This window comes from Bombina bombina, chromosome 10, assembly GCF_027579735.1.
Source record: "Bombina bombina isolate aBomBom1 chromosome 10, aBomBom1.pri, whole genome shotgun sequence".
Lineage (NCBI taxonomy): Eukaryota > Metazoa > Chordata > Amphibia > Anura > Bombinatoridae > Bombina > Bombina bombina.
In genome coordinates, this window is record NC_069508.1 from 31,790,066 (window position 1) to 31,817,817 (window position 27,752).

Consider the following 27,752-nt stretch of genomic DNA (forward strand, 5'->3'; position numbering starts at 1 on the left):
ATCCAAGGGATTCTCATGGAGTAAGATTAAAATTCCCAGGATCCTCTCCTTTCTCCAAGAAGGTTTGGATAAGGGATTTTCAGCGAGTTCTCTAAAGGGACAGATTTCTGCTCTATCTGTCTTGTTACACAAACGACTGGCAGCTGTGCCAGATGTTCAAGCTTTGGTCAGGATCAAGCCTGTTTACAGACCTTTGACTCCTCCCTGGAGTCTAAATTTAGTTCTTTCAGTTCTTCAAGGGGTTCCGTTTGAACCCTTACATTCCATAGATATCAAGTTATTATCTTGGAAAGTTCTGTTTTTGGTTGCTATTTCTTCTACTAGAAGAGTTTCTGAATTATCTGCTTTGCAGTGTGACCCACCCTATCTGGTGTTCCATTCAGATAAGGTTGTTTTGCGTGCCAAGCCTGGTTTTCTTCCAAAAGTTGTTTCCAACAAGAATATTAACCAGGAAATAGTTGTTCCTTCTCTGTGTCCGAATCCAGTTTCAAAGAAGGAACGTTTGTTACACAATTTAGGTGTAGTCCGTGCTTTGAAGTTCTATTTAGAAGCAACAAAGGATTTTAGACAAACCTCATCTTTGTTTGTCGTTTACTCTGGTAAGAGGAGAGGACAAAAAGCTACTGCTACCTCTCTTTCTGGCTGAAAAGCATTATCCGATTGGCTTATGAGACTGCCGGACGGCAGCCTCCTGAAAGAATCACAGCTCACTCTACTAGGGCTGTGGCTTCCACATGGGCCTTCAAGAACGAGGCTTCTGTTGATCAGATATGTAAGGCAGCGACTTGGTCTTCTCTGCACACTTTTGCCAAATTCTACAAATTTGATACTTTTGCTTCTTCGGAAGCTGTTTTTGGGAGAAAGGTTTTGCAAGCCGTGGTGCCTTCTGTTTAGGTAACCTGATTGGCTCCCTCCCTTTATCCGTGTCCTAAAGCTTTGGTATTGGTTCCCACAAGTTATGGACGACGCCGTGGACCGGACACACCAATGTTGGAGAAAACAGAATTTATGCTTACCTGATAAATTATTTTCTCCAACGGTGTGTCCGGTCCACGGCCCGCCCTGGTTTTTTAATCAGGTTTGAATAATTTCTTTCTTTATACACTACAGTCACCACGGCACCCTATAGTTTCTCCTTTTTTTTTTCTCCTAACCGTCGGTCGAATGACTGGGGGGGCGGAGCCTGGGAGGGACTATATGGACAGCTTTTGCTGTGCTCTTTGCCATTTCCTGTTGGGGAAGAGAATATTCCCACAAGTTATGGATGACGCCGTGGACCGGACACACCGTTGGAGAAAGTAATTTATCAGGTAAGCATAAATTCTGTTTTTACTCAATTAATGGAATACTTGATAGAGGATAATGGAACTTTACCATCACTTTAAAGGGACAATAAACACCTTGTAATTACAAGACATTTCTGTTGTGTTGCTATAGAATAACATGTCAGGCAAGTCTTAATGTTTTTTTTAAACAAATTAACATCCTTTTTACTGCAATTATTTATCAATAGCCAAACCCCACCCACCATTTGTCTTATTTGGTTTGGCCAATCTGGGCTTTAGTCGGCAGACAACAAAACTTGTCAGTCATAATGCTAGTATTTAGTTCGCTGTTTAGCACTGGTTATTTCATAAAGCCAATTAGGGAAAGATATCGAGCAGAGTTAGCCTTGAGAGGTCAGCAGGGTGCAGTTTAAGTTCTGAGAATTAGAAATTGCTCAATTTTCAGAGCTAAATTCCATAAAAAGGGGGGAAAATAAATATTATATTGCAAAGTATTGAGTTGTCTACTGTCCCTTTTTAAGGGCTATTAAACGTGACCTTTTCAGTAGTGCTTTTTTAAAGGGACAATCTACTCTTATTGTTTAAAAAGATAGATAATCCCTTTATTACCCATTCCCGAGTTTTGTTATATTGATATACTTTTTTTTACCTCTGTGATTACCTTGTATCTATGCCTCTGCAGACTGCCCCTTTGTTATTTTGACAGACTTGAATTTTAGCCAATCAGTTCTGACTTCTAGGTAACTCCACGGGCGTGAGCACAATGTTATCCATATGGAACAAGCCTTCTAGCTGTGAAAAACGGTCAAATGCATTCAGATGAGGCGACCTTCAAGGGCTTAGAAATTAGCAAATGAGCATAACTGTTTAGCTTTCAACAAAGAATACCAAGAGAACAAAGCAAATTTGATGGTAAAAGTAAATTGGAAAATTGTTTAAAATTGCATGCCCTATCTTAATCATGAAAGTTTAATTTTGACTAGACTGTCCCTTTAAAGGCAGATATGAAATGCTTTTTGTTTGCAAGTAATAGCTTCATAAACTGATTTTGAAGCATCAATTATCCCAGCTTTCCACCCCAATCCGTTGAGTTTACAGTTTATAGATAAATGTTTTGTTTTTTTTCTTATGCGTTTGTGTGTTTTTTTTTGTTTGTTTTTTTTAATGTAATTCATCCATTAACAGAGCAACAGGTGAACTTAAATTAATGAATCAGCTGAGTTTTGTATTCGTTTATTCCTCATTTTGTTAAATTTGAAGACATTTTCATGTTGTTCATTCATTGTTTGGGGGGATAAAATGCTTGTCTCTAGTTTACAAAATAGTTATACTGTGCCTAGCCACTCTGTATCCCGTATGGTGGCTTTTTGGGCACGGTTGTAATGTAGAAATATTATCAGTTTTCTCCCCAGGACCTATTTAATGGGCACACCACCAAGCTGATTTTAATAAACTGCTAGTGAAAATGTAAGCCAATATTAAGCTAAAATGAGAAAATATGAAACTTTTAATGTTTGCTACACAAAATATCATTACAATTTATGTTAAATTTTGCAATTAATTTCTGCTTTGATTAGCTTAAAGTGATTGTAAAGTTGAGCCTTGTTGAGCGCTTCTGTTGGTTGCATGTGTACATTTTATAATTTATAATATCCTTCTTACCGCACCTTGCTTTGCCCCCCTTGTGCTTCCTTTTCTAGAAGCTGTGTGACGTACGGAGTGGTCCCACCCACTCTCTACGTAGTCATCCAGGCTCACTCCCGAGTCAGTCAGTTATGCGCATGTGCAACTCTCTGCTCTACATCACAATGTACATAATGAATCGCACAATTCATTTACTGTTGGAGCTGAGAGTTGCGTGCGGTATCGTTTTGAGTTCTGGCTGAATAAACTTCGATAAGAAATATTATTATTATTCTTTATTTATAAGTCGCCAACAGATTCCTCAGCGCTGCCCATGGGTGCAAGGATAAAAGTACAACGGAGAAAAAAATACAATAAGAGACAAAATTTTACAGACAAATGCAGGGGGAATTGAGGGCCCTATTCCCGTGGGAACTTACAATCTAGATGGATACTGAGCCACTTCAGTTGCAGTAGGATGTGAGCTCAAAACGCATGCGTTGCACGGGAACAAGCATTTACTGGCTGGAAAATAACACTGCATAATAACATGCACTACTGAGCAAGGGGGCGGATTTGTTTCAGTTGTGGTTACCTAACAGCCTGGATTTCAATTGGTTTAACCCCAAAACATCGGGGGGGGAAGCAGATACGGAGCCGGGAGATATACGAGACACTCTGATGTACTCAGAACGGCGTTAATAACTTAACAAAAATTAAAAAGATGAATTAAAGTCCAATTTATGTACAAAGCTTGTTCACGTGCTGCTTTCAAGATGGCTTAGCTTTACAGTCCCTTTAAGTAACACTTCTAAATAACCAAAAATAATACGCTAATGGGAAAATTATTTGTGAAAAACGCTAATTGTCCTCTGACACTGCAGACGGATGGAAACGTATTTACAAATACAGTACAAGCTTAACCTCTAGCTAGTAACAAAAGTGTCTGTGTAGCATTTTATATGAATTGTATTGATTGAAGGCTTAATCCGTCTCTGCCAGAGCAAGTTGCATTATCTGTAAATCAATACTGAGCAGCCTTGTTTGACTACCTAGAGGCTTAGGGGTCACTAAAATAACATCCATCTTTTAGCAGAATAGTTGTGCAATTTGCTAACCCTGATATAAGACGTGCACATCTGGACCTTGAGTGTTGCATAGTGTTAAACTGTTATGAACAGTTCTACACGTTCTACCTTAAAGGGACAGTCTAGTATAAATTAAACTTTCATTATTCAGATAGGACTTAATTTTAATCAACTTTTCAATTTACTTTTATCATCAAATTTGCTTTTTTCTCTTGGTATTCTTAGTTTAAACTAAACATAGGTAGGCTCATTTGCTAATTTCTAAGCCTTTGAGGGCTGCCTCTTATCACATGCTTTTTAAATCTCTTTTCAACACAAAGAGACAGAAAGTACATGTGGGCCATAAAGATAACACTGAGTTCAGGCACAGGGGGTTATTTAAGATCTAGCACAAAACAATGCTAAATGCAAGACAATAGATAATAAACAGTCACAGTCATGTGATCAGGGGGCTGGAAGAAGGTTCCTAGATACAAGGTAATCACAGAGGTAAAAAGTACATTAATATAACAGTGCTGGTTATGCAAAACTGGGGAATGGGTAATAAAGGGGATTATCTATCTTTTTTAAAACAATAACAGTTCTATGGTAGCATGTCCCTTTAAAGGGACACTAAATACATTTCATGCACCTTCTCTTTGTGTGCCATCATTTTGTACAGATTTACTGTACATATGCTAACACATAAACACTGGAATACAGTGACCGCTTAATTCCTTACTATTGGGAAATACAACACCTGGCCACCAGGAGGAGGCAAAGACACCCCAGCCAAAGGCTTAAATATCCCTCCCATACAACGGCGAAACAATACAATAAGAGACAACATTTTACAGACAAATACAGGGGGCCCAATTCTCGTGGAAACTTACAATATTTGCCTTTTGTCAATTTCTGATTCTGGTGTGGGCAGAGGCCCACAGCTGTTCGCTGTAAGCGATCCACATTCCGGGTGTGGACAACTGGGAGGCAGACTTTCTCAGCAGGCAATCCTTCCATCCAGGGGAATGGTCTCTCCATCCTGAGGTGCTTGCAGAGATATGCAGCAAGTGGGGGACGCCGGAGATAGATCTTATGGCGTCCCGTCTCAATACCAAGTTACCCAGGTACAGGTCGAGGTCGAGGGATCCCGAAGTGGATCTAATAGATGCACTTGCAGTGCCCTGGATGTTCAAACACATATTTTTCCTCCATTACCGCTTATTCCTCGAGTGGTGGCCCACATCAAGCAGGAGCGGGTATCTGTAATCTTGATTGCTCCATCGTGGCCGCAAAGGACGTGGTTTGCGATCTAGTGGGTATGTCATCATCTCCTCCATAGAAGTTACCTTGTCGCAGAGACCTGCTGATACAAGGTCCGTTTGTTCATCAAATACTAGATTCTCTGAGGCTGACTGCATGGAGGTTAAACGCTTAGTCTTAACCAAGAGGGGTTTCGCTGAGAGTGTCATTGATACTCTTATTCAAGCTCCTAAACCAGTTACTCTGCGTATCTACCACAAGGTGTGGAGGAACTACTTATTTTGGTGTGAAGAATGTTTGTTTTTTCCTGGCACAGAGTTAAGGTTGCCAGGATCTTCTCTTTTCTCGAGGGTGGACTGGAGAAGAGCATTTCTGCTAGTTCCCTGAGGGGACAGATTTCGGCCCTGTCGGTTTTATTGCAGAGACTGGCTGAGCTTCCAGACGTGCAGTCCTTTAAGGCTCTGATTAGGATCAGACCTGTGTTTAGATCTGGGGCTCCTCCTTAGAGCAAAAATCTTGTTCCTCGGATTTTGCAAAAGGTTCTGTTTAAGCCTCTGCATTCCATTGACATTAAATTGTTATCTTGGAAGGTTCTCTTTTTATTGGCTATTGCCTCTGGCTAGGGTATCTTCGCCTCCTGGCCATGTGTTGTATTTCCCAACCGTAAGGAATGAAGCCGTGGACTCTCCCTATCCGGAGGAAAAGGAATTTATCTGTTTAGCATAAATTATGTTTTAGTTTGCTTCCTTCTGTCTATGCAAGGTAGACCAGAATCTGCTTCTTTGTGGCGTCTACCACAGAACAACTTACTGGAGTTTAGTAGACACTGGTCACAGTTGATCATTATCCATCCAAAAACCATTATCGGTAGTACCTTCACCAAGCCTCTCTGATAATGCTGCATTTGATCCTAGCAAGTGTGGTCAAGGACTTTGTCCATGTTCTAAAGGTACTGCTCTTTGCAGCGGTTGATAATGAAGAAGCACAGATATAATCTTAAGTAGTCTGTTTTTACTATTGCAGCTACAATGAGCATATTAACACTCATCTGAATTCTGTACAGAAAAACATAACTTTCTTAGTCCTTATATGAACCTTTGCAAGTAGCAACAGCTAAAGTCTTGTTTGGTAAGAGGTTCTCTCTAGCCTATCAAGCAGACAATTTATCTAGAACTTATTGATTTTTGTCTGGGTGGCATCACAAAAGAGTCTACTGAGCTGGATGCTATCAGTGTCATCAGTACAGAACATGTCACACTATGCTAGGGCGTCTAAGGCGTCTAAGGCTCATTCCTGCTAACATTTATAAGCTGAAATGTAATTTTACCTTCTCATTGTTAACAACAACTTCAAGGAGTTCAGTCCTCCTTTTCTCCAGAATACGAGGCACAAATGTTCCCCATTGTTATGGGTTCCATCCTTGATACTTTTGACATTGAAGGTGCAGAGGATGAGATCAGTGGCAAAAGCGTGTTTTACATCGTAAATCACCATTCTTGGTACTAACACTGCAGCTTAAAACTTGCTTTGAAGTTTCTTTCAAATGATTAATTTCCCCCAGTATTCCTAAACAACCCAGTAACCTAGAGCAACTTAATTGTTTTATATATACATTCTTCTAGCAACGCCTCCTGGTAGGAAATAGTTTTTTATCTGGAATCATGGTATTTGCAAATATTTCATATATCTCTTGACAATGTACAGGAGTTTTAAGTGTTGATTTGGCTTATTATGGTTCAGATATGTCCAGATGGGTGGGATTCCGCAGCCTCCAGATCTCAATAAAAATATGTAAAAATCTTTGGCATCAGAAGCAGTCTCTCTGCTTGACAGGACCATAGTTTGTGAGTACTAAGTGCATTGTATGTTGTGGTCAGAAGGAACCTCTCATTTGACTGGGTTGAATTTCTCAACCATAAATATCCATATCTAAAGTTACTCACCAATAAAAGGTAGGAGAGATGCCTTCAAATGATCTTGACTTTTTCAGAAATGTTTATACAAGTTCAACAAAACAAGCTGTTCTGAGAGATTCCCTCCTTTATGTGAGTAGTTCAGGATAATGGTGTTGGAAAGATATACCTGTAGCTAGTGACTTTTCTGTGATTCTGGCCTGTCTGGGAGTGGGAGTGTTTTTTGTGTGTCCGCTAGTATCAATCTTGTGCATATTTATTGGTCAAATAATGTCTGTTACAGCCAATCACCAGCTAGCTTCCAGTAGGGCACTGCTGCTCCTGGGCATACATAGGAATGCTTTTCAACAAAGGGTATCTAAAGAATATTTTGATAATAGTAGTATATTAAAGCGTCTCTGAATCATGAAAGTTAAAGGACCAGTAAATACAGTAGATTTGCATAATGAACAAATGTGTGATAAAGACAATGCAGTAGCACTTAGTCTGAACTTCAAATGAGTAGTAGATTTTAACGTTATGTCTATTTCCACTCCCCCTGTACCATGTGACAGCCATCAGTCAATCACAAATGCATATACATTTATTCTATGAATTCTTGCACATGCTCAGTAGGAGCTGGTGACTCAAGTGTAAATATAAAAAGACTGTGCACACTTTAATGGAAGTAAATTTGAAAGTTGTTTAAAATTGCTGCTCTGTCTGAATCATGAAAGTTAATTCTGACTTCCATGCCCATTTCATTTAGAATTTCTAATATCTGTGCTGGATGTGTGTGTTAGCTTTTGTAAGCTACAAAACTCAAGTTTTGTGTAAATCAATGAATATGCTGTAGGTTGTTTGTGTAGGTATTCATCCCAAAACCTTTTTTCTAAAATGTATGTATAATTGGAGTGGTCTCTTTAATATTACCCATAAACACTTGTTCTGTTACTTGTGCTCTTATCCTTTAATTTTATTTGTCTGCTACCTTTATTTCCAGGATAGGAAGCTTCTTGGCACCGCTCAGCAAATGCTTCAAGATAGCAAGACAAAAATAGAAGTCATCCGTATGCAGATTCTTCAAGCTGTGCAGACCAATGAGATGGCGTTTGATAATGGTAACTGCTCAAATGTGGTTCATGTAGCTCTACAGAATCAAAATATTCTCCTAGGTTATATGAACGTTTAAATGCCAGTTAATGGTAAAGTTTAATGTAAAAATGTTCTATCCTTTTACATTTTTTTTTTTTTTTTTTTAAATGTATAGTTTTGCTTATTTTTAAATAACATTGCGCTGGTTTTCAGACTCCTAACCAAGCCCCACAGTTTTAGGAGAATACTGCTGTATACCTACTCCAGCTTGGTGCTTTTTGTATAAAGAGTCTTTTCATATACAGAGAAAGAGGGGGGATCTGCTGTTTTTGCTATAGTTCTAGTTGACCTTTTTCAACAGAGCTAAACTGGGAGCTTCTACGTAAGTTTTTAAACCGTTTTATACTGGATTTTTAGATCGGTATCTGTGCATATTATTCTTTATAGTAGTGTCTATTACATGCAGTTAAATGACAATTGGTGTATACTGTCCCTTTAAGTTCAACTCATTGTAATAGGCTGTGGTTTCAAAGCACAAAACCACCGACTTCATATACACAAATAAAACTGACAATGCCATTTCTCAAGTAGTTTATACTCTGCAGCTGGTATAACAAGTCATTGAAAATGCATTAATATAAAAACAATTTTACATTGTACTGTCCCTTTAAGGGGAAAACCATTTTACAGGAGTCTCCCTTTAAATGATCAGCATAATCGACGAATGCATGATAGCAAGACTATGCAATAGCTCTTAGTCTGAACTTCTGATTAGTAGTTTTTTTTTTATTGATACTTTACAGTTATATCTAGTTTCACTCCTCCTGTATCATGTGACAGCCATCAGCCAATCACAAATGCATATACGTATATTTTCTGAATTCTTGCACATGCTCAGTAGGAGCTAAAAAATGTAACTATAAAAACACTGCACATTTTGTTAATGGAATTAAATTGGAAAGTTGTTTGAAATTGAATGTTCTATCTGAATCATGAAAGTTTTTAATTTTGACTTGAGTGGCACTTTAAGCCTCAAAGAAACATAGAAAATAGAAGTAGAAAATAAAACTGAGCCGGTGTGAATACGGTTTGCGGTTAGTAGTGAACGCTATATATTGAGTTATAAATTGTGCTTTTCCCTTTACTGGGGCTGCATAAGGTTGGTTGTGTACACGTGGCAGCCTAATGTATTCAGATTGCATGCAGGAGGGTTGTCAGAGAGATATATATACATACATACATACATACATACATACATATACACACACTACGGTATGTTGCTCTAGCTAGGCACAGTGCTGAACAATCCTTCCTTTTCATTTCACATGTTTTAAAGGGACAGGAAGGTCAAATTTTAACTTTTTTTATGATTCAACGTGTACAATTTAGAGAGTAAAACAACTTTACTTTACTATTTACATATTAAATTTTCCTTTTCTTCTGTCTCCTTTATTGAAACAAAGCTCCGCTTTTTGAGTGCATACTGTAGATAGGCTCAGTAGCGTATATGTGTCTAGAACACTATATGGCTGCAGATTTTTTGTTTGTTTTCTAGTTCATGGTAAAAAAAAATATTTGAGAACCTTTTATCCCAACTTCTTGGGACCAGAAAGTTGGATTTTCGAATAGTTTGGATTTTGAAATATTCACATCCTTAAAATGAGAGTTTGGATAGGGTATTTGGGACCAAGTGCAAATAACAATATCTTATGTCATTTAGCCAATATTTTAATGTCATAATACAACTTATATATGTAAGCTAAAGGTAGATTTGTATCATTTTAGTACTTTTATATACATAGTACCCTCAAAATAGTACAGTTCTTTAACCCCTTAATGACAGAGTTGTACCATCTGCGTCACCATTCATTAAGGAATTCCTTGCTAACAATAGTTTGGGTCACGCCACGCCACACCATTGTACCCTACCTCCATCCTTCTAGAGATACCGTGCTATTAGAGTTGAAATCCACATTCAAAGAACAGTAATATCCTTAATGATAGGTAATATTTGTTTTTGTTTTTAAATAAATTTAGACTATTTGCATTTTAGAACACAAAAAAACGAAACAAAGACACAGGCAAAGAAGATTTGTGACTTACAGGCAGGGGGGAAATAATTATTTTTTATATATTTTTTTTTTTTTAAATATTGTGTGTGTGTGTATATATATATATATATGTATGTGGGTGTATATGTGTGTGTGTGTGTGTATCTCTCTCTTTTTTTATATATATATATGTCTATATATCTATATACATACATACTCGCTCACGTCATAGGATAACATTTAAAAATGTAGGCAGACTTTTATTCATCAAATTTGTACTATTTATTAATATTCTCAGATGTTTACCTTTTTAATGCTATAACGATAAACATCGTTCCTCCGCCGCCGTATTGCTCAATTGAGTGACACATGACGAATCTGCTATCCACTAATCAAATGTCATGCCCCTGGGGCATGACATTTGTGCAAAGGGGCTAAACGCCCCGGGGGGATGGGGGGGGGGGGAACAACGATTAGTGAATTGCAGATTCATCATCTGTCAATCAATTGAGCAGTATGGTGGACGGAGGAGCGGCGCTTATCATTATAGCATTAAAAGGTTAAAATATAAATAAATAGTACAAATTTGATGAATGAAAGTCTGCCCACATTTTTTAATTCTATCCTACATGAGCGAGTACGCTCAACTTTACATTCACTTTAAGGTACCAAGAGAGACATACATTTAATATTACAAGTAGATAGGTAAGCCGTATTAAATCGTGTGCGCTATTTAAACTATGAAACATTAACATTGACTTCAGATTCATGTATATATTTCATATATTAGCTTATAATAGCACTTTATATTTTGGTTTTGTAGGTTCTAGCTTTTTGTCCATCAGGTTGCACTTGAAATGTAGAACTATAAATCTATATTTTCCTTCCACATTTTAGCAAAACCTGTAATAAGTCCACTTGAGCTTCGAATGGAAGAATTGCGGCATCATTTCAGGATAGAATTTGCAGTGGCTGAAGGAGCGAAAAATGTAATGAAGTTATTAGGCTCTGGAAAAGTTACAGACAGGAAAGCACTGACCGAAGTAAGTTTTATTCCTTCCGCAAAAGTTAGTCGTATATGTAGTCTACTCAGATTCACTTTTGGGTGAGGCCTTACCAAAAACACGTGCTTATGTCTGAACAACCCAACAGAGGTGGGGACAAGCTCTGTGTAAAACCAGAGGAGGGGAGAAGAGGTTGTTGGTGGTAGGTGAAGGGTTGATAAATCAAATTGAAGCTTAGTAGCCACAACATTTTTACAAAGCCTAGGAATGGTTTTATTTAGGAATGTATATAGAAGAATTCAAAACACTAGTGGCTCCTTGGACTGTAAAATATTTTAAACACTGTGATAGTTTAAGATTTCACTGTAACTTGACAAATTCTGGAAGCCAGGGATTGTACTTGTAGCCCTTTTTTTTATTTTACATATTAATACCCTTACGCAACTCCTAAATATTAAAAGTAAAATAGTTGGCTCCTGAATTTTTGGACTGGCTCCACAGATTTGTATAACCAACATTGTTACATGAATATACTTTATAACATCGGTTTGCCTGTTTCTAAGCCTCTGCAAGGCTGCCTCTGATCTCAGTGCTTTTTATTAGCTTTTTAAATATTGAACAGCTAGACAGTGCAAGTTCTTGTGTGCCCTATAGATAAAATTGTGCTCACTCTTGTGAAGGATAATGGTTATACAAGAACCAGCACTGATTGCTTTTTACAATCTTGAATTTTAGCCAGTGAGACAAGGGGCAGTCTTCAAAGGCTTAGAAACAAGGTAATAACAGAGGTAAAAAGTATATTAATATAATAGTGTTAATTAGAAATACTGGGGAATGGGTAGTAAAGGGATTATACTAATTGGCACTATGCAGAATTAACTTTTATTTTTTTTATTTATCTTTCTGATGTTTTTAAACAGGCACAAGCAAGATTTAATGAATCCAGTCAGAAGCTGGATCTTTTAAAATATTCACTAGAACAAAGGCTTAGCGAACTCCCCAAAAATCATCCGAAGAGCAGTATTATTCTTGACGAACTTACCCTTGTTTCATCTCCAACACTAAGCCCTCGCCAAAGTATGATTTCTACGCAAAACCAGTACAGTACACTATCGAAGCCTGCTGCTTTAACAGGTAATAAATATCTACTCTTTTAACGTGTTGTATAATTTAAACATAGTATGCACATATTCCTTTAAAAAAAAAAATATACCGTATATATATTTATATATATTTTATATTTTTTTTAAAAAAGCTATTTTTACATGTTGCTTTCCATTTCCATTTTCCATTTCATAGGTACCTTGGAAGTCCGACTCATGGGCTGCCAGGATATCCTGGAGAATGTCCCCGGCAGATCCAAAGCCACCTCTGCTACCCTCCCCGGCTGGAGCCCAAGTGAAGCTCGATCTTCCTTCATAAGCAGAACCAGTAAAAGTAAAACAGTCAGCAGTAGGAACCTTCTAAAGGCTGATGACTTTTCCAGTACGTAATTTTCATCCAAACTATAAAAAAAATCTTCTTTTTGTAATCCAGGATTTTTTTTTTTTTTTATTTAAACGAAAATAAGTGGTGTCATTCTATTTAAACGTTTGTTTAATACTTAGATGCTAGAGCCATAGAATTGTTTATTGTATAGAAAATGAGCACATTTAGGCAAGTATTTCCTAGATTTGCTGATTTTTTTTCTATACAATAATTCTAAGGCTCTTTTATGAAATGAAGTATTTTAATCTCATGCTTTCATCTCCACCATAACTCAAATGAGTATTGTTGTTTTCTTTTGAAATAAGCTTGACCAAGCAGAAAATTAAACAAATATTCTGCTGATGAGTTAATAAACTCAAGTTTTTTTTGCTGCACCCACCTATAAAGGCGATTGTTGTGGTTAAACACAATACTGTTGTGTTTACATTACCCAGAGTTCCCTCGTGCATTGGTTAGAATGTATACAAAGTACTTCTGGGGATAAGCAAGCGGGATTACTTGCCTAGATTTGCTAATTTTCTTTCATGTAAGTGGCAAGAGTCCATGAGCTAGTGACGTATGGGATATACATTCCTACCAGGAGGGGCTCAAAATGTATATAAATACACCTCCCACCACACTCATTCCTCAGTTTTACAAACTTTGCCTCCTGTGGAGGTGTTGAAGTAAGTTTGTGCTTGATTTCTTCTGATAGGCGCTTCTAAGCATTTATTTATTTTTTTATTTAATTTTTATACAATAATTCAATGGCTTTTATGGAATGGTAGATTTTAATCCATTGCTTTTATCTCCACCATAATTTAAATGAGTATATCTTAATACTTGATATCAAGTGTTTGCTGTCTCTTAATAGTTATGCAGAGTAAAACAACTTTGCTGTCTACTTGTGTTTATTTTTGCTCCTTTTCGTGTAATTTAGGTCTGAAGATTGAGAATGTTCTAATTCTCAGAACTGAAAAAGCACATGGCATACTTATAAAGGCTAACCTTGCTACATAAATGTCCCTAATTGGCTTTAAAAGATAACTGCAACACAATTTACTCTATAATATGACCGCGGCTAACCTTCACAGCTGCAGGCTCAAGCTTAGATAAGTTCCTCCAAATAAGGCAAATTATGGGTGGAGTTTGGCTTTTTAAAAACAGTTACAGCAAACAAGATGTTTGTTTTTTTAAATATGATTAGACTTGTTTGATTTTCAGCAACATCTTGTAATTAGATGTTTGCTGTGCTTTTAATCAACTGTCATGGTTAGATAAAGGGATATGAAACCCAAGTTTTTTCATGATTCAGATAGATAACTTTCTAATTTACTTCTATAAATTGTTCTTAATTCTCTTAGCTTACATCTCTGCTTTTCAACAGAAGATACTAAGGAGCCAGCCCATTTCTGGAGCACTATATAGCAGCAGTTTTGTAAGAATGTTATCTATTTTCAAGAGCACTAAATGGCAGCACTATTTTCTGCCATGAAGTGCTCCAGATGCTACCTAGGTATCTTGTCGACACAAAATAGCATGGGAATGAAGCAAATTTGGTAATAGAACGTAATAAATGTTATGTTCTGTCTGATTCACAAAAGAAAATATTTGGGTTTCATATCCATTTAAAGTACGGCAGTTTATGCATTCTAGACATAACCGGCCATCTTCACTATATATGTTAAAATACGTAGTAGGGTTGTGCATTCGAATCCTTAGCGAGGATTGGGATGTGGAAGAAGGCGGCCGCTCATTGGATTTGGATCTTCCCAGAGCCCCATTTATTTTGTGACCGTTTCACACGAGGATATAGATTTGCGCAGATCCTAGTGTGTTTTGAATTTTCACAAGAATAAATGCAGCTCTGGAAAGAGCCAAATCCAACGAGCGGCCGCCGCCTTCCGCATCTTCACGAAGGATCCCATTACACACCCCTAATAAATAGTATGTTCTTTTTGTGTGTAAACGTCAACCTTAAAGTATATAACGTTTTTACAATAACTTAGCAATGCTATCTTTTTAGTTTTAGTTCTTGAACCTCTATAGCTATTTAGAAAAAATATAGCAATTTATATTTTGTATCACAAATCTAGTTAGTCAGAGAGTGAGTGTAAGTGAGCGTGTGTACTACTGTGAGATTACAATATAGCAATTTATATTTTGTATCACAAATCTAGTCTTCAATCAGAGGGTGAGTGTAAGTGAGCGTGTGTACTACTGTGAGATCACAATATAGCAATTTATATTTTGTATCACAAATCTAGTTAGAGGGTGAGTGTAAGTGAGCGTGTGTACTACTGTGAGATCACAATATAGCAATTTATATTTTGTATCACAAATCTAGTTAGAGGGTGAGTGTAAGTGAGCGTGTGTACTACTGTGAGATCACAATATAGCAATTTATATTTTGTATCACAAATCTAGTCTTCAATCAGAGGGTGAGTGTAAGTGAGCGTGTGTACTACTGTGAGATCACAATATAGCAATTTATATTTTGTTTCACAAATCTAGTTAGTCAGAGAGTGAGTGTAAGTGAGCGTGTGTACTACTGTGAGATTAAAATATAGCAATTTATATTTTGTATCACAAATCTAGTTAGTCAGAGAGTGAGTGTAAGTGAGCGTGTGTACTACTGTGAAATCACAATATAGCAATTTATATTTTGTTTCACAAATCTAGTTAGTCAGAGAGTGAGTGTAAGTGAGCGTGTGTACTACTGTGAAATCACAATATAGCAATTTATATTTTGTATCACAAATCTAGTTAGTCAGAGAGTGAGTGTAAGTGAGCGTGTGTACTACTGTGAGATTACAATATAGCAATTTATATTTTGTATCACAAATCTAGTTAGTCAGAGAGTGAGTGTAAGTGAGCGTGTGTACTACTGTGAGATTACAATATAGCAATTTATATTTTGTATCACAAATCTAGTTAGCCAGAGAGTGAGTGTAAGTGAGCGTGTGTACTACTGTGAAATCACAATATAGCAATTTATATTTTGTATCACAAATCTAGTTAGTCAGAGAGTGAGTGTAAGTGAGCGTGTGTACTACTGTGAGATTAAAATATAGCAATTTATATTTTGTATCACAAATCTAGTTAGTCAGAGAGTGAGTGTAAGTGAGCGTGTGTACTACTGTGAGATTACAATATAGCAATTTATATTTTGTATCACAAATCTAGTTAGTCAGAGGGTGAGTGTAAGTGAGCGTGTGTACTACTGTGAGATCACAATATAGCAATTTATATTTTGCATCACAAATCTAGTTAGTCAGAGGGTGAGTGTAAGTGAGCGTGTGTACTACTGTGAGATCACAATATAGCAATTTATATTTTGCATCACAAATCTAGTTAGTCAGAGGGTGAGTTAAGTGAGCGTGTGTACTACTGTGAGATCACAATATAGCTATTTATATTTTGTATCACAAATCTAGTTAGTCAGAGGGTGAGTGTAAGTGAGCGTGTGTACTACTGTGAGATCACAATATAGCTATTTATATTTTGTATCACAAATCTAGTTAGTCAGAGGGTGAGTGTAAGTGAGCGTGTGTACTAATGTGAGATTACAATATAGCTATTTATATTTTGTATCACAAATCTAGTTAGTCAGAGGGTGAGTGTAAGTGAGCGTGTGTACTAATGTGAGATTACAATATAGCAATTTATATTTTGTATCACAAATCTAGTTAGTCAGAGGGTGAGTGTAAGTGAGCGTGTGTACTACTGTGAGATTACAGTATAGCAATTTATATTTTGTATCACAAATCTAGTTAGTCAGAGGGTGAGTGTAAGTGAGCGTGTGTACTACTGTGAGATCACAATATAGCACAGCCCTCTTTAGGGACAAGTGTAGACAAATGGCAGCTTCATTTAATATGTGAGATGTACTGTCTAGCATCACTGACAAAAGAATATCTATTTCACATAAATAATGTACATAGTGTAATGCATTTCTTTATCATTTGCTTTAAAATCCCAGCTATATTCAGACCTTATGTTAAAGGGACATGAAACCCAAAATGTATCCTTAATCATTCAGATAGAACCCTAATTTACTTCTATTATCTAATTTGCTTAGTTCTCTGTATCCTTTGTTGAAAATCATACGTTGGCACAGGAGTTGGGATCTAGCTGCTAATTGGTGACTGCACATACATGCCTCATCATTGGCTTACTGATGTGTTCAGCTAGCTCCCAGTAGTGCACTGCTGCTCCTTCAACAAGAGATACTAAGAGAATGAAGCAAAATTGATAAAAGTAAATTGGAAAGTTGTATACAATTCTATTCTCTATCTGAATCATGAGAAACATTTTGTTTCATGTCCCTTTAAAGGGACCTTGAGATTATACTGTAAAATATTAGTGTATATAGTAAAAGAACTATGCAACAGGCTTTCATTATTTTGTTCCTTTTTCCTGTAATTTAATTCTGATAAATGTAAAACGTCTTATTTCTAATACAAGTTGAAGTGCAGACTCCTCACTTAACGGGATAGAAAACAACCAAAAATGTTATTGTTTAAAAGATAGATAATTCCTTTATTACCCATTCCCCAGTTTTGCACAGCCAACAGTTATATTAATGCACTTTTTACCTCTGTGATTACCTTGTATCTAAGCCTCTGCAGACTGCCCCCTTATCTCAGTTCTTTTGACAGACTTGCATTTTAGCCAATCAGTGCTGACTTCTTGTTAACTCCACAGGAGTGAGCACAATGTTATCTTTAGGGCGCACATGAACTAGCGCTGTCTAGCTGTGAAAAACTGTCATGCATTCAGATAAGAGTCGGCCTTCATGGGCTTAGAAATTAGCATATGAGCCTACCTAGGTTTAGCTTTCAACTAAGAATACTAAGAGAACAAAGCAAATTTGATGATAAAAGTACATTGAAAAGTTGTTAAAGATCACATGCCCTATCTGAATCATGAAAGTTTAATTCAGACTTTACTGTCCTTTTAACACTGCTATATTCCATAAATTCATTGTTTGAACACTGTAGAAGCCCATTCATATCTTTGCCTAATTTGCCTCAGCAGAGATAGACCCCTGGGTTACGACTTGGTGGCGGCTACTGATTTATGGACCCTAAAACTTCTTCTTTTTTTTTCTCCAGTATTTAAAAGGACAGTAAAATTTATATAATTCAGATGGAGCATGTAATTTCCTTCTTAATATGAGGAGAGTCCACTGCATCATTCCTTACTGTTGGGAAATACTGAACCTGGCCACCAGGAGGAGGCAAAGACACCCCAGCCAAAGGCTTAAATACTCCCCCCCACTTCCCTCATATCCCAGTCATTCTTTGCCTTTCATCACAGGAGAATGGCAGAGAAGTGTCAGAAGATTTGGAGTAGTTCCTTATAAAGGGTATCTACCCTTCGAAATGGGACTTGAGTTTTAAGTAGTCTTGTCAGCCTCTTAGTGAGAGCATTGACGAATCTTAGAGTCTGGAGATGCAGGGAGAGTCTTTCTGCGAACCCATCCAGACTCGTATTAACAGCTCCTAAGCAATCGGTGTTGACAACTTTCACTGCCTGCTTTCATCACTCAAGTCCATGTCAGGTGCAATGCTACAAGACTGTCAAATTTGAGAGGCTGTGTTCCTGTTCCACGACATAGATTCCGGTAAGATTGTTTCAGTTTTTATACACATATGATAATGCAAGAAGACAGGGTCACAGTGTGGCTTCTTTTATCTGTGTGGAATCAAGGGTTAATATCTCCGGAGGGGAATTATTGAACAGGGGGAATTAATCACATAATTTTATTTACTATGACTATGCTGCAACATGTGAGATGAGGCTCTGGCAGATGTTGGAATGTACAGGTTTTGGTAAGCTGCGCAGCCTGGGAAGGCTTGGCGCGCTTTTTCCTATAGCAGGGGCGGTCCTGCATTGCGCACTATGTGTCCGGGAGTGGTCGCACTGATTTCCTCTTTCCTGACCGTGCAATTTACAGGAGACGAAGTGTTTTTTCTCTGTTGGGCCTGGGTCATAGGAGGTGGTGAGTGCCCCAGCCATTGGGGATATAAAGGTGCCATTTTATCTTATTATTAATATTCGCTTTATAAGCGTAAGCTATGGAGGATTCTGATGTGTTTAAAGGGTACTCCCTCTTTACCGAAGTCTAATACCTGTCTATATTGTGAAGAGGTCATGGTATACCCCCCTGTTCAATTATGTTCCACATGCCTTGATAATGTAATCATATCAAAGAAGGTTAATATGTTGAGTACCACTGAGGTGTCCACCTCTGAGGAGTCTCCGTCCCGTGAGGTACGCACCATACAGTCATCTCCCATTACACATGCAGCTTCCCGTAGCAATCCTAATCCTCCATCTCGAGGGGCCTTTTTACCGACAGATTTTGCTGAGCAGTTGCAAACGGCAGTGTCTGTGGCCTTTAGTGCTTTACCTTGGCATGCTAAGCGCAAGCGAAAGGTCAAATATTGCTATCCTTCCCAGGGGCCATCTACTAGCTTGTTGGATTTATCTGATACTGGATTATCCGTTGATGAAGACGCCTCTTATACTTCAGAGGATTCTCTTTCTGGGTCAGAATCTGCTGCCTCTAATCCTCCAGCTGCGGAGGAACCAGACTTTAGATTTAGGATTGAACATCTACGCTTTCTGCTAAAGGAAGTTTTGACTACTTTAGAGGTCCCAGAGCCTAAATTGCCTGAGGAACCTTTAATTCCTAAATTAGATAAGGTCTACAAGAACAGGGTTGTACCACAGACTTTCCTGGTTCCCGTAAAGATGGCGAATATTAAGAATGAATGGGAAAGACTTGGTTCTTCATTATCCCCTTCTTCCTTTAAGAAATTATTCCTGGTTCCATCCCCAAGGTGGATGGTGCTATCTCCACGCTTGCTAAGCATACTACTATCCCGCTTGAGGATAGTTTGTAGTTTTAAAGAGCCCATGGATAAGAAGATAGAAACTCTGTTAAGAAAGATGTTTCAACATACAGGATATTTGTTTCAACCGGCAGCGGCGGTTGCTGCGTTTGCAGGAGCGGCTATCTACTGGTGCTACTCCTTATCTGAGTTGAGGTGGAGGGTCCCCTCGACATGATACAGGAAAGAATTGAAGCCTTAAGGGTAGCCAATTCTTTTATTTGTGATGCAAATATGCAGATTATTCGCCTCAATGCTAAGGGCACTATGGCTGAAGTCCTGGTCTGCGGATATGGCTTTGAAGTCGAGACTTATTTCCCTCCCATTTAGGGGAAAGATTCTGTTTGGTCCAGGCCTGGACTCAATTATCTCCAAGGTTACGGGAGGCATGGGTACCTTTTTACCGCAGGATAAGAACAAACCTAAAGGACAAGGTCCTAATTTTCGTTCCTTTCATTCGGATAAATCCCAACGTCAGCAGCCCTCTGCAAAGCCCGAGCAATCCAAGGGAACTTGGAATCCGGCTCAGTCCTGGAATAATTCCAAGCAAAACAAGAAGCCCGCCAAGACAAAGTCTGCATGAAGGCTATGGATCTGGTAGGGGGCAGACTATCTATCTTTTTCGATGCTTGGTTTGGGTCCTGGAGGTCATCACTCAGGGATACAGGATAGGTTTCAGTCTCATCCACCCAGAGGCAAATTCCTCTTGTCAAACCTGTCTTCATGGCCAGAAAAAAGAGAAGCCTTTCTGGGGTGCGTGAGGGATCTCTCCTTCCTGGGAGTCATTGTACCGGTTCCTCTTGTGGAAAGAGGTCTGGGATACTATTCAAACCTGTTTTTGGTCCCGAAGAAGGAGGGAACCTTCCGCACGATTCTGGACCTAAAGTGTTTAAACAAATTTCTATCTGTCCCCTCGTTCAAGATGGACAATCAGGTCCATCCTTCCCTTAGTTCAGGAAGGACAGTTCATGACCACGATAGTTCTGTAGGATGCTTACCTTCACATTCTTATACACAAAGAACACTTCAAGTTCCTAAAGTTTGCGTTTATGGACCAGCACTTCCAGTTTATTGCACTGCCGTTTGGTCTAGCTACTGCTCCAAGAGTTTTTGCGAAGGTTCTGGGGGCTCTACTGGCAGTGGCCAGAACCAGAGGTATAGCAGTAGCACCATACTTGGACGACATTATGGTTCAAGCACCATCCTATCGTCTGGCAGAGGTCTATTCGAAGGATCTTCTACTTCTTCGATCTCATGGATGGAAGATAAACTTAGAAAAGAGTTCTCTTACTCCCAGTACCAGGGTAGAATTTCTGGGTACTGTAATAGATTCCATATCCATAAAGATTTTTCTTACAGACCAGAGACGTCGCAAGCTAACTTCCACTTGTCTTGCCCTCTAGACCTCCTTAAAGGTACACTGAACCCAAAAAAAATTATTTTGTGATTCAAATAGAGCATGCAATTTTAAGCAACCTTCTAATTTACTCCTATTATCAAATTTTATTCATTCTCTTGGGATCTTTATTTGAAAAGCAAGAATGTAAGTTTAGACGCTGGCCCATTTTTGGTGAACAACCTGGGGTTGTTGCTGATTGGTGGATAAATTCACCCACCAATAAACGAGTGCTGTCCAGTGTCTGAACCAAAAATTGTCTGTCTTCTTAGCTTAAATGCCTTCTTTTTCAAATAAAGATAGCAAGAGAACGAAGAAAAATTAATAGGAGTAAATTAGAAAGTTGCTTAAAATTGCATGGTCTACCTGAATCACAAAAGAAAAAATTTGGGTTCAGTGTCCCTTTAAGGCCCTCTGTGGCTCGGTGTATGGAGGTGATTGGTCTCATGGTGTCCTGCATGGACATCATTCCTTTTGCCAGGTTCCGTCTCAGACCACTTCAGCTGTGCATGCTGGGAAAGTGGAACGGCAATCATTCGGATCTGTGTCAGATTTCTCTGGACAACAGGTCGAGAAAATCGTTCTCTTGGTGGCTCTGTCCAGATCACCTGTCACAAGGGACATCCTTCTTGAGACCATCCTGGGAGATTGTGACTACAGACGCAAGTCTGTCAGGATGGGGAGCTGTTTGGGGTGGAGTCCCTCCTCCCGATCAGCATTTTGGAACTTCGAGCAATCTTCAATTCTCTGAAGGCTTGGCCTCTTCTGGGTTCGTCCCAGTTTATCAGATTCCAGTCAGACAACATAACCTTGGTGGCTTACATCAACCATCAGGGGGAAAGAGGAGCTCCCTATTAATGAAGGAAGTATCTTGGATTCTGGAACTGCTCGCTGTCAGCGATCCACATTCTGGGTGTGGACAACTGGGAAGCGGATTTCCTCAGCAGACAATCCTTTCATCCGGGAGAATGGTCACTCCATCCCGAGGTGTTTGCGGAGATTTGCAACAGATGAGGGACACCGGAGATAGCTCTAATGGCGTCCCGGCTCAATTCCAAGCTAGCCAGATATGGGTCGCGGTCCAGCGATCCTCAGGCAGAGCTTCCACCGTTACCACTTCTCCCTCGTGTAGTGGTCCGCATCGAGCAGGAGCAAACTTCAGTGATACTGATTGCTCCATAGTGGCCGCAAAGCATGTGGTTCGCGGACCTGGTGGGGATGTCCTTATCTCCTTCATGGAGGTTACCTTGTCGCAGGGATCTGCTGGAACAGGGTCCTTTTGTTCATCAAAATCTAGGTTCCCTGAGGCTGACTGCGTGGAGATTGAATGCTTAGTCTTAGCCATGAGAGGTTTCTCTGAGAGGGTTATTGACACTCTCATTCAGGCTTGTAAGCCTGTTACTCGTCGCATCTACCATACGGTGTGGAGAGCTTACTTGTTCTGGTGTGAAGAGCGTGGTTTTGCCTGGCATAAGATCAAGGCTGCTAGGATTCTTTCCTTTCTCCAGAAGGGTCTGGGGAAGGGCCTTTCTGCCAGTTCCCTGAGGGGACAGATTTCGGCCCTTTCTGTTTTGCTGCACAAGAGGCTTGCAGAGCTTCCTGACGTGCAATTCTTCGTTAAGGCTCTGATCAGGATCAGACCTGTGTTTAGATCTAACGCTCCACCTTGGAGTTTGAATCTTGTTAAGTTTTTGCAACGCGGTCTGTGTGAGCCTATGCATTCAATTGACATTAAATTGTTGTCCTGGAAGGTTATTTTTTTATTGGCTATTTCGTCGGCACGCAGAGTTTCTGAAATGGTGGCCCTGAAATGTAAGCCTCCTTATCTGGTGTTCACTCGAATAAGGCTGTCCTACGTACTCGCTTGTTTTTTTTTCCTAAGTTGGTGTCTGAACAACATTAACCAGGAGATCGTGGTTCCTTTCTTGAGTCCTAATTCTCCTTCGAAGGAACGTTTACTTGATAATCTGGATGTGGTTCGTGTTTTGAAGTTTTATCTTCAAGCTACTAAGGATTTTAGACCAACTTCGTCCTTGTTTGTTATCTACTCTGGGAAGCGTAAGGGTCTGAAGGCCTCTTCGACTTCCTTATCTTTTTGGTTGAGGAGTGTTATACGCTTAGTTTATGAGTCAGCGGGACTTAGACCTCCTCAGAGGATTACGGCTCATTCCACTTGAGCGGTGGCTTCCTCTTGGGCTTTTAAGAACGAGGCCTCTATGGATAAGATTTGTAAGGCGGCCTGGTCCTCCTTACATACTTTTTCAAAATTCTACAAATTTGACGTTTTTACTTCGACTGAAGCAGCTTTTAGGGTAGAGGTTTTGCAGGCGGTGGTGCCCTCAGATTAGGGTCCGCCTTTTCTCTACCCCTCCCGTTATCATTCAGTGTCCTCTAGAGCTTGGGTATAGTTTTCCCCAACAGTAAGGAATGATGTCATGGACTCTCCTCATATTAAGAAGGAAAACATAAATTATGCTTACCTGATAATTTAATTTTGTTCTGTATGAGGAGAGTCCACGGCCCCCGCCCGTATACTCCGATGAGCAGAGCAAAATTAGTTTTTCTCTTCCGGGCACCATTTATAGCCTGATATTTCTCCTACTGTTCCTTGTTCCCTTGGCAGAATGACTGGGATATGAGGGAAGTGTGGGGGGGGGGGGGGAGTATTTAAGCCTTTGGCTGGGGTGTCTTTGCCTTCTCCTGGTGGCCAGGTTCAGTATTTTCCAACAGTAAGGTATGATGCCGTGGACTCTCCTCATACAGAAGGAAATTAAATTATCAGGTAAGCATAATTTGTTTTTAAACAGCTTGCTAATTTTCTTATCAAATTTGCTTTATTTGTCTTGTAAGATGTATCGAGTCCATGGATTCATCCATACTTATGGGATATTCTCCTTCCCAACAGGAAGTGGCAGAGAGAGTACCCGCAGAGCTGTCCATATAGCTCCTCCCTTAGCTCCACCCCCCAGTCATTCTCTCTGCCTGCTTAACTGCTAGGAAGGGCAAAGTGAGTATGGTGACAAAAATGTTAGTTTTTATTTTCTCAAGCAAAAGTTTATTTTAAATGGTACCGGTGTGTACTATTTACTCTCTGGCAGAAAAGGGATGAAGATTTCTGCAAGGAGGATGATTTTCTTAGCATTTTGTAACTAAGATCCACTGCTGTTCTCACAAGGCCTGAAGAGTACAGGAAAACTTCAGTTGGGGGAACAGTTTGCAGGCTAAACTGCATTAAGGTATGTTTAGTCTATTTTTTTCTAGACATTTCTAGAAAAGGCTGGCAATATCCCCATGAGGGAAAGGTAAGCTGTATTCAGTAAGAGAGGAATCCAAGCTTGCATAAAGGGCTCATAGTTACTGGTGACACTAATAGGAAAAAACGTTTTGGTTTAATTACAAATAAAACGTTTTTTGAGGGACTTTAAGGGGTCTTTGTGGCTTGTTTAAGGGTTATTAACCCACATGGCTAGTTTAAGAAACACTCTGGTGTTTTTTAGGCTCCATAACATCGCGTGAGGTGGGAGGGGCCTATTTTCAGTTGCACAGTTTATTTACCTCAGAAGCATCCAGCTACTTCTCCAGAGATTCCTGCTGTATTTGAGGGCTGTAAAGAGGTTTTTTTCCCCACAAATCATTCCTAAAAGGCAGGTAGACCGTTATTTTACCGGTTTTGAAGTTTTTTTTCAATGCGGTTTTTACATTAAGGGGTTAATTGTTTATTTGCATAGTGGTGCAAAGTTACTAAGGCTTTATGATGCTACTGTAAAAATTTTGTTTTGTTTACTGCTTTTTTACACTGTTTTGCAGAGTTTGTGCAGCTTTTTTTCTCTTAAAGGCACAGTACCGTTTTTGTTTAAAGTGTTATTTTCTTTGATTAAAGTGTTTTCCAAGCTTGTTTGTTTCATTACTAGCCTGTTTAACATCTCTGACACCAAGGAAAATCCTTGTTCTATGTGTTTAGTAGCCATTGTGGAACCCCCTCTTAGAATGTGTCCCACTTGCACTAATATGTCTATAAATTATAAAGAGCATATTTTAGCACTTAAAAATATTGCAATAGATGATTCTCAGTTAGAAGGAAATGAGGGTTTAGCATCTAGCTCTCCCCAAGTGTCACAACCAGTAACGCCCGCACAAGTGACGCCAAGTACCTCTAATGCGTCAAATTCATTTACTTTACAAGACATGGCCATAGTTATGAATAAAACCCTCACAGAGGTTTTCTCTAAACTGCCTGGTTTACAAGGAAAGCGTGACAGCTCTGGGTTAAGAACAAATGCTGAGCTGTCTGACGCTTTAGTAGCCGTATCCACTATACCCTCACAATGTTCTGAAGTAGGGGTAAGGGATTTGTTATCTGAGGGAGAGATTTCTGATTCAGGAAAGACGCTCCCTCAGACAGATTCTGATATGACGGCCTTTAAATTTAAGCTTGAACACCTCCGCTTATTGCTCAAGGAGGTATTAGGTACTCTAGACATTTGTGACCCTATAGTGGTCCCAGAGAAATTGTGTAAAATGGACAGATACTTAGAGGTTCCTGTTTACACTGATGTTTTTCCAGTCCCTAAGAGGATTGTGACTATTGTTACTAAGGAGTGGAATAGACCAGGTATTCCGTTCGCTCCCCCTCCTGTTTTTAAGAAAATGTTTCCCATATCTGACACCATACAGGACTCGTGGCAGACTGTTCCTAAGGTGGAGGGAGCTATTTCTACTCTTGCTAAGCGTACAACTATACCTATCAAAGACAGTTGTGCTTTCAAAGATCCTATGGATAAAAAATTAGAGGGTCTCCTAAAGAAAATTTTTGTTCATCAAGGTTTTCTTCTCCAACCTATCGCATGCATTGTTCCTGTAACTACTGCAGCTGCTTTCTGGTTTGAGGCTCTAGAAGAGGCTCTCCAGGTGGAGACTCCATTAGAGGATATTATGGATAGAATTAAGGCCCTTAAGTTGGCTAATTCTTTCATTACAGATGCCGCTTTCCAAATGGCTAAATTAGCGGCAAAGAATTCAGGTTTTGCCATTTTAGCATGCAGGGCGTTATGGCTTAAGTCCTGGTCTGCTGATGTGTCATCAATCTAAGTTGTTGAACATCCCTTTCAAAGGAAAGACCCTATTCGGGCCTACACTGAAAGACATTATTTCAGACATCACTGGAGGGAAAGGCCATGCTCTCCCTCAGGATAAAACAAATAAGATGAGGACCAAACAAAATAATTTTCGTTCCTTTCGGAACTTCAAAGGTCCCGCTTCAGCTTCCCCTGCAGCAAAGCAAGAGGGGAATTCTGTCCAATCTAAGTCAGTCTGGAGACCTAACCAGGCTTGGAACAAAGGTTAACAGGCCAAGAAGCCTGCTGCTGCCTCTAAGACAGCATGAAGGGGTAGCCCCCGATCCGGGACCGGATCTAGTAGGGGACAGACTCTCTCTTCGCTCAGGCTTGGGCAAGAGATGTTCACGATTCCTGGGCTTTAGAAATTGTGTCCCAAGGATATCTTCTGGACTTCAAAGACTCCCCCCCCCCCCCAAGGGGGGAGATTTCACATTTCTCAATTGTCTGGAAACCAGACAAAGAGAGAGGCGTTCTTACCCCCCCCCCTCCCCCAAGGGGGAGATTTCACATTTCTCAATTGTCAGACAAAGAGAGAGGCGTTCTTACGCTGTGTAGAAGACCTACATACCATGGGAGTGATCTGCCCAGTTCCAAGAGCGGAACAAGGGCTAGGTTTTTACTCCAACCTGTTTGTGGTTCCCAAAAAAGAGGGAACTTTCAGACCGATCTTGGATCTCAAAATTCCAAACAAATTCCTCAGAGTACCATCTTTCAAGATTGAGACTATTCGGACTATTCTTCCTCTGATCCAGGAGGGTCAATCTATGACTACCGTGGATTTAAAGGATGCGTATCTACACATCCCTATTCACAGAGATCATCATCAATTCCTCAGATTCGCCTTTCTGGACAGGCATTACCAGTTTGTGGCCCTTCCTTTCGGGTTGGCCACAGCTCCCAGAATTTTCACGAAGGTGCTAGGGTCCCTTTTGGCGGTTCTAAAACCGCGGGGTATAGCAGTGGCGCCTTATCTAGACGACATCTTAATTCAGGCGTTGACTTTCCAGCTAGCCAAGTCTCACACGGACATCGTGTTGGCTTTTCTGAGATCTCACGGATGGAAGGTGAACATAAAAAAAAGAGTTCTCTCGTCCCTCTCACAAGAGTTTCCTTCCTAGGGACTCTGATAGACTCGGTAGAAATGAAAATATTTCTGACGGAGGTCAGAAAATCAAAACTTTTAATCACTTGCTGAGCTCTTCATTCCATTCCTCGGCCATCAGTGGCTCAGTGTATGGAGGTAATCGGACTCATGGTAGCGGCAATGATTTCCTAAATCGTCAGACTTTTCATCCGGGGGAGTGGGAGCTCCATCCGGAGGTATTTGCCCAGCTGACTCAGCTATGGGGCACACCAGAATTGGATCTGATTGCGTCCCAACAGAACGCCAAACTTCCTTGTTATGGGTCCAGGTCCCCAGATCCCTAGGCGGTACTGATAGATGCTCTGGCAGTGCCCTGGTCCTTCAGTCTGGCTTATGTATTTCCACTGTTTCCTCTCCTCCCACATCTGGCTGCCAGAATCAAGCAGGAGAGAGCTTCGGTGATTCTGATGGCGCCTTTGTGGCCACGCAGGACTTGGTATGCAGA

At 39.7% G+C, this 27,752-nt stretch overlaps 1 protein-coding gene across 4 annotated transcripts in view; it reads left to right on the forward strand.

The window, feature by feature from the left end:
• Window positions 1-27,752, forward strand: part of PKN2 (protein kinase N2) — a 295,753-nt gene that overhangs the window by 177,830 nt on the left and 90,171 nt on the right. For all 4 annotated transcript variants that reach the window (XM_053693918.1, XM_053693919.1, XM_053693921.1 and 1 more), the window contains exons 4-7: window positions 8,135-8,252; window positions 11,175-11,320; window positions 12,202-12,415; window positions 12,581-12,766. In XM_053693918.1, the coding sequence (XP_053549893.1) occupies window positions 8,135-8,252; window positions 11,175-11,320; window positions 12,202-12,415; window positions 12,581-12,766 (664 nt within the window). The remainder of the gene's footprint in view (window positions 1-8,134; window positions 8,253-11,174; window positions 11,321-12,201; window positions 12,416-12,580; window positions 12,767-27,752) is intronic.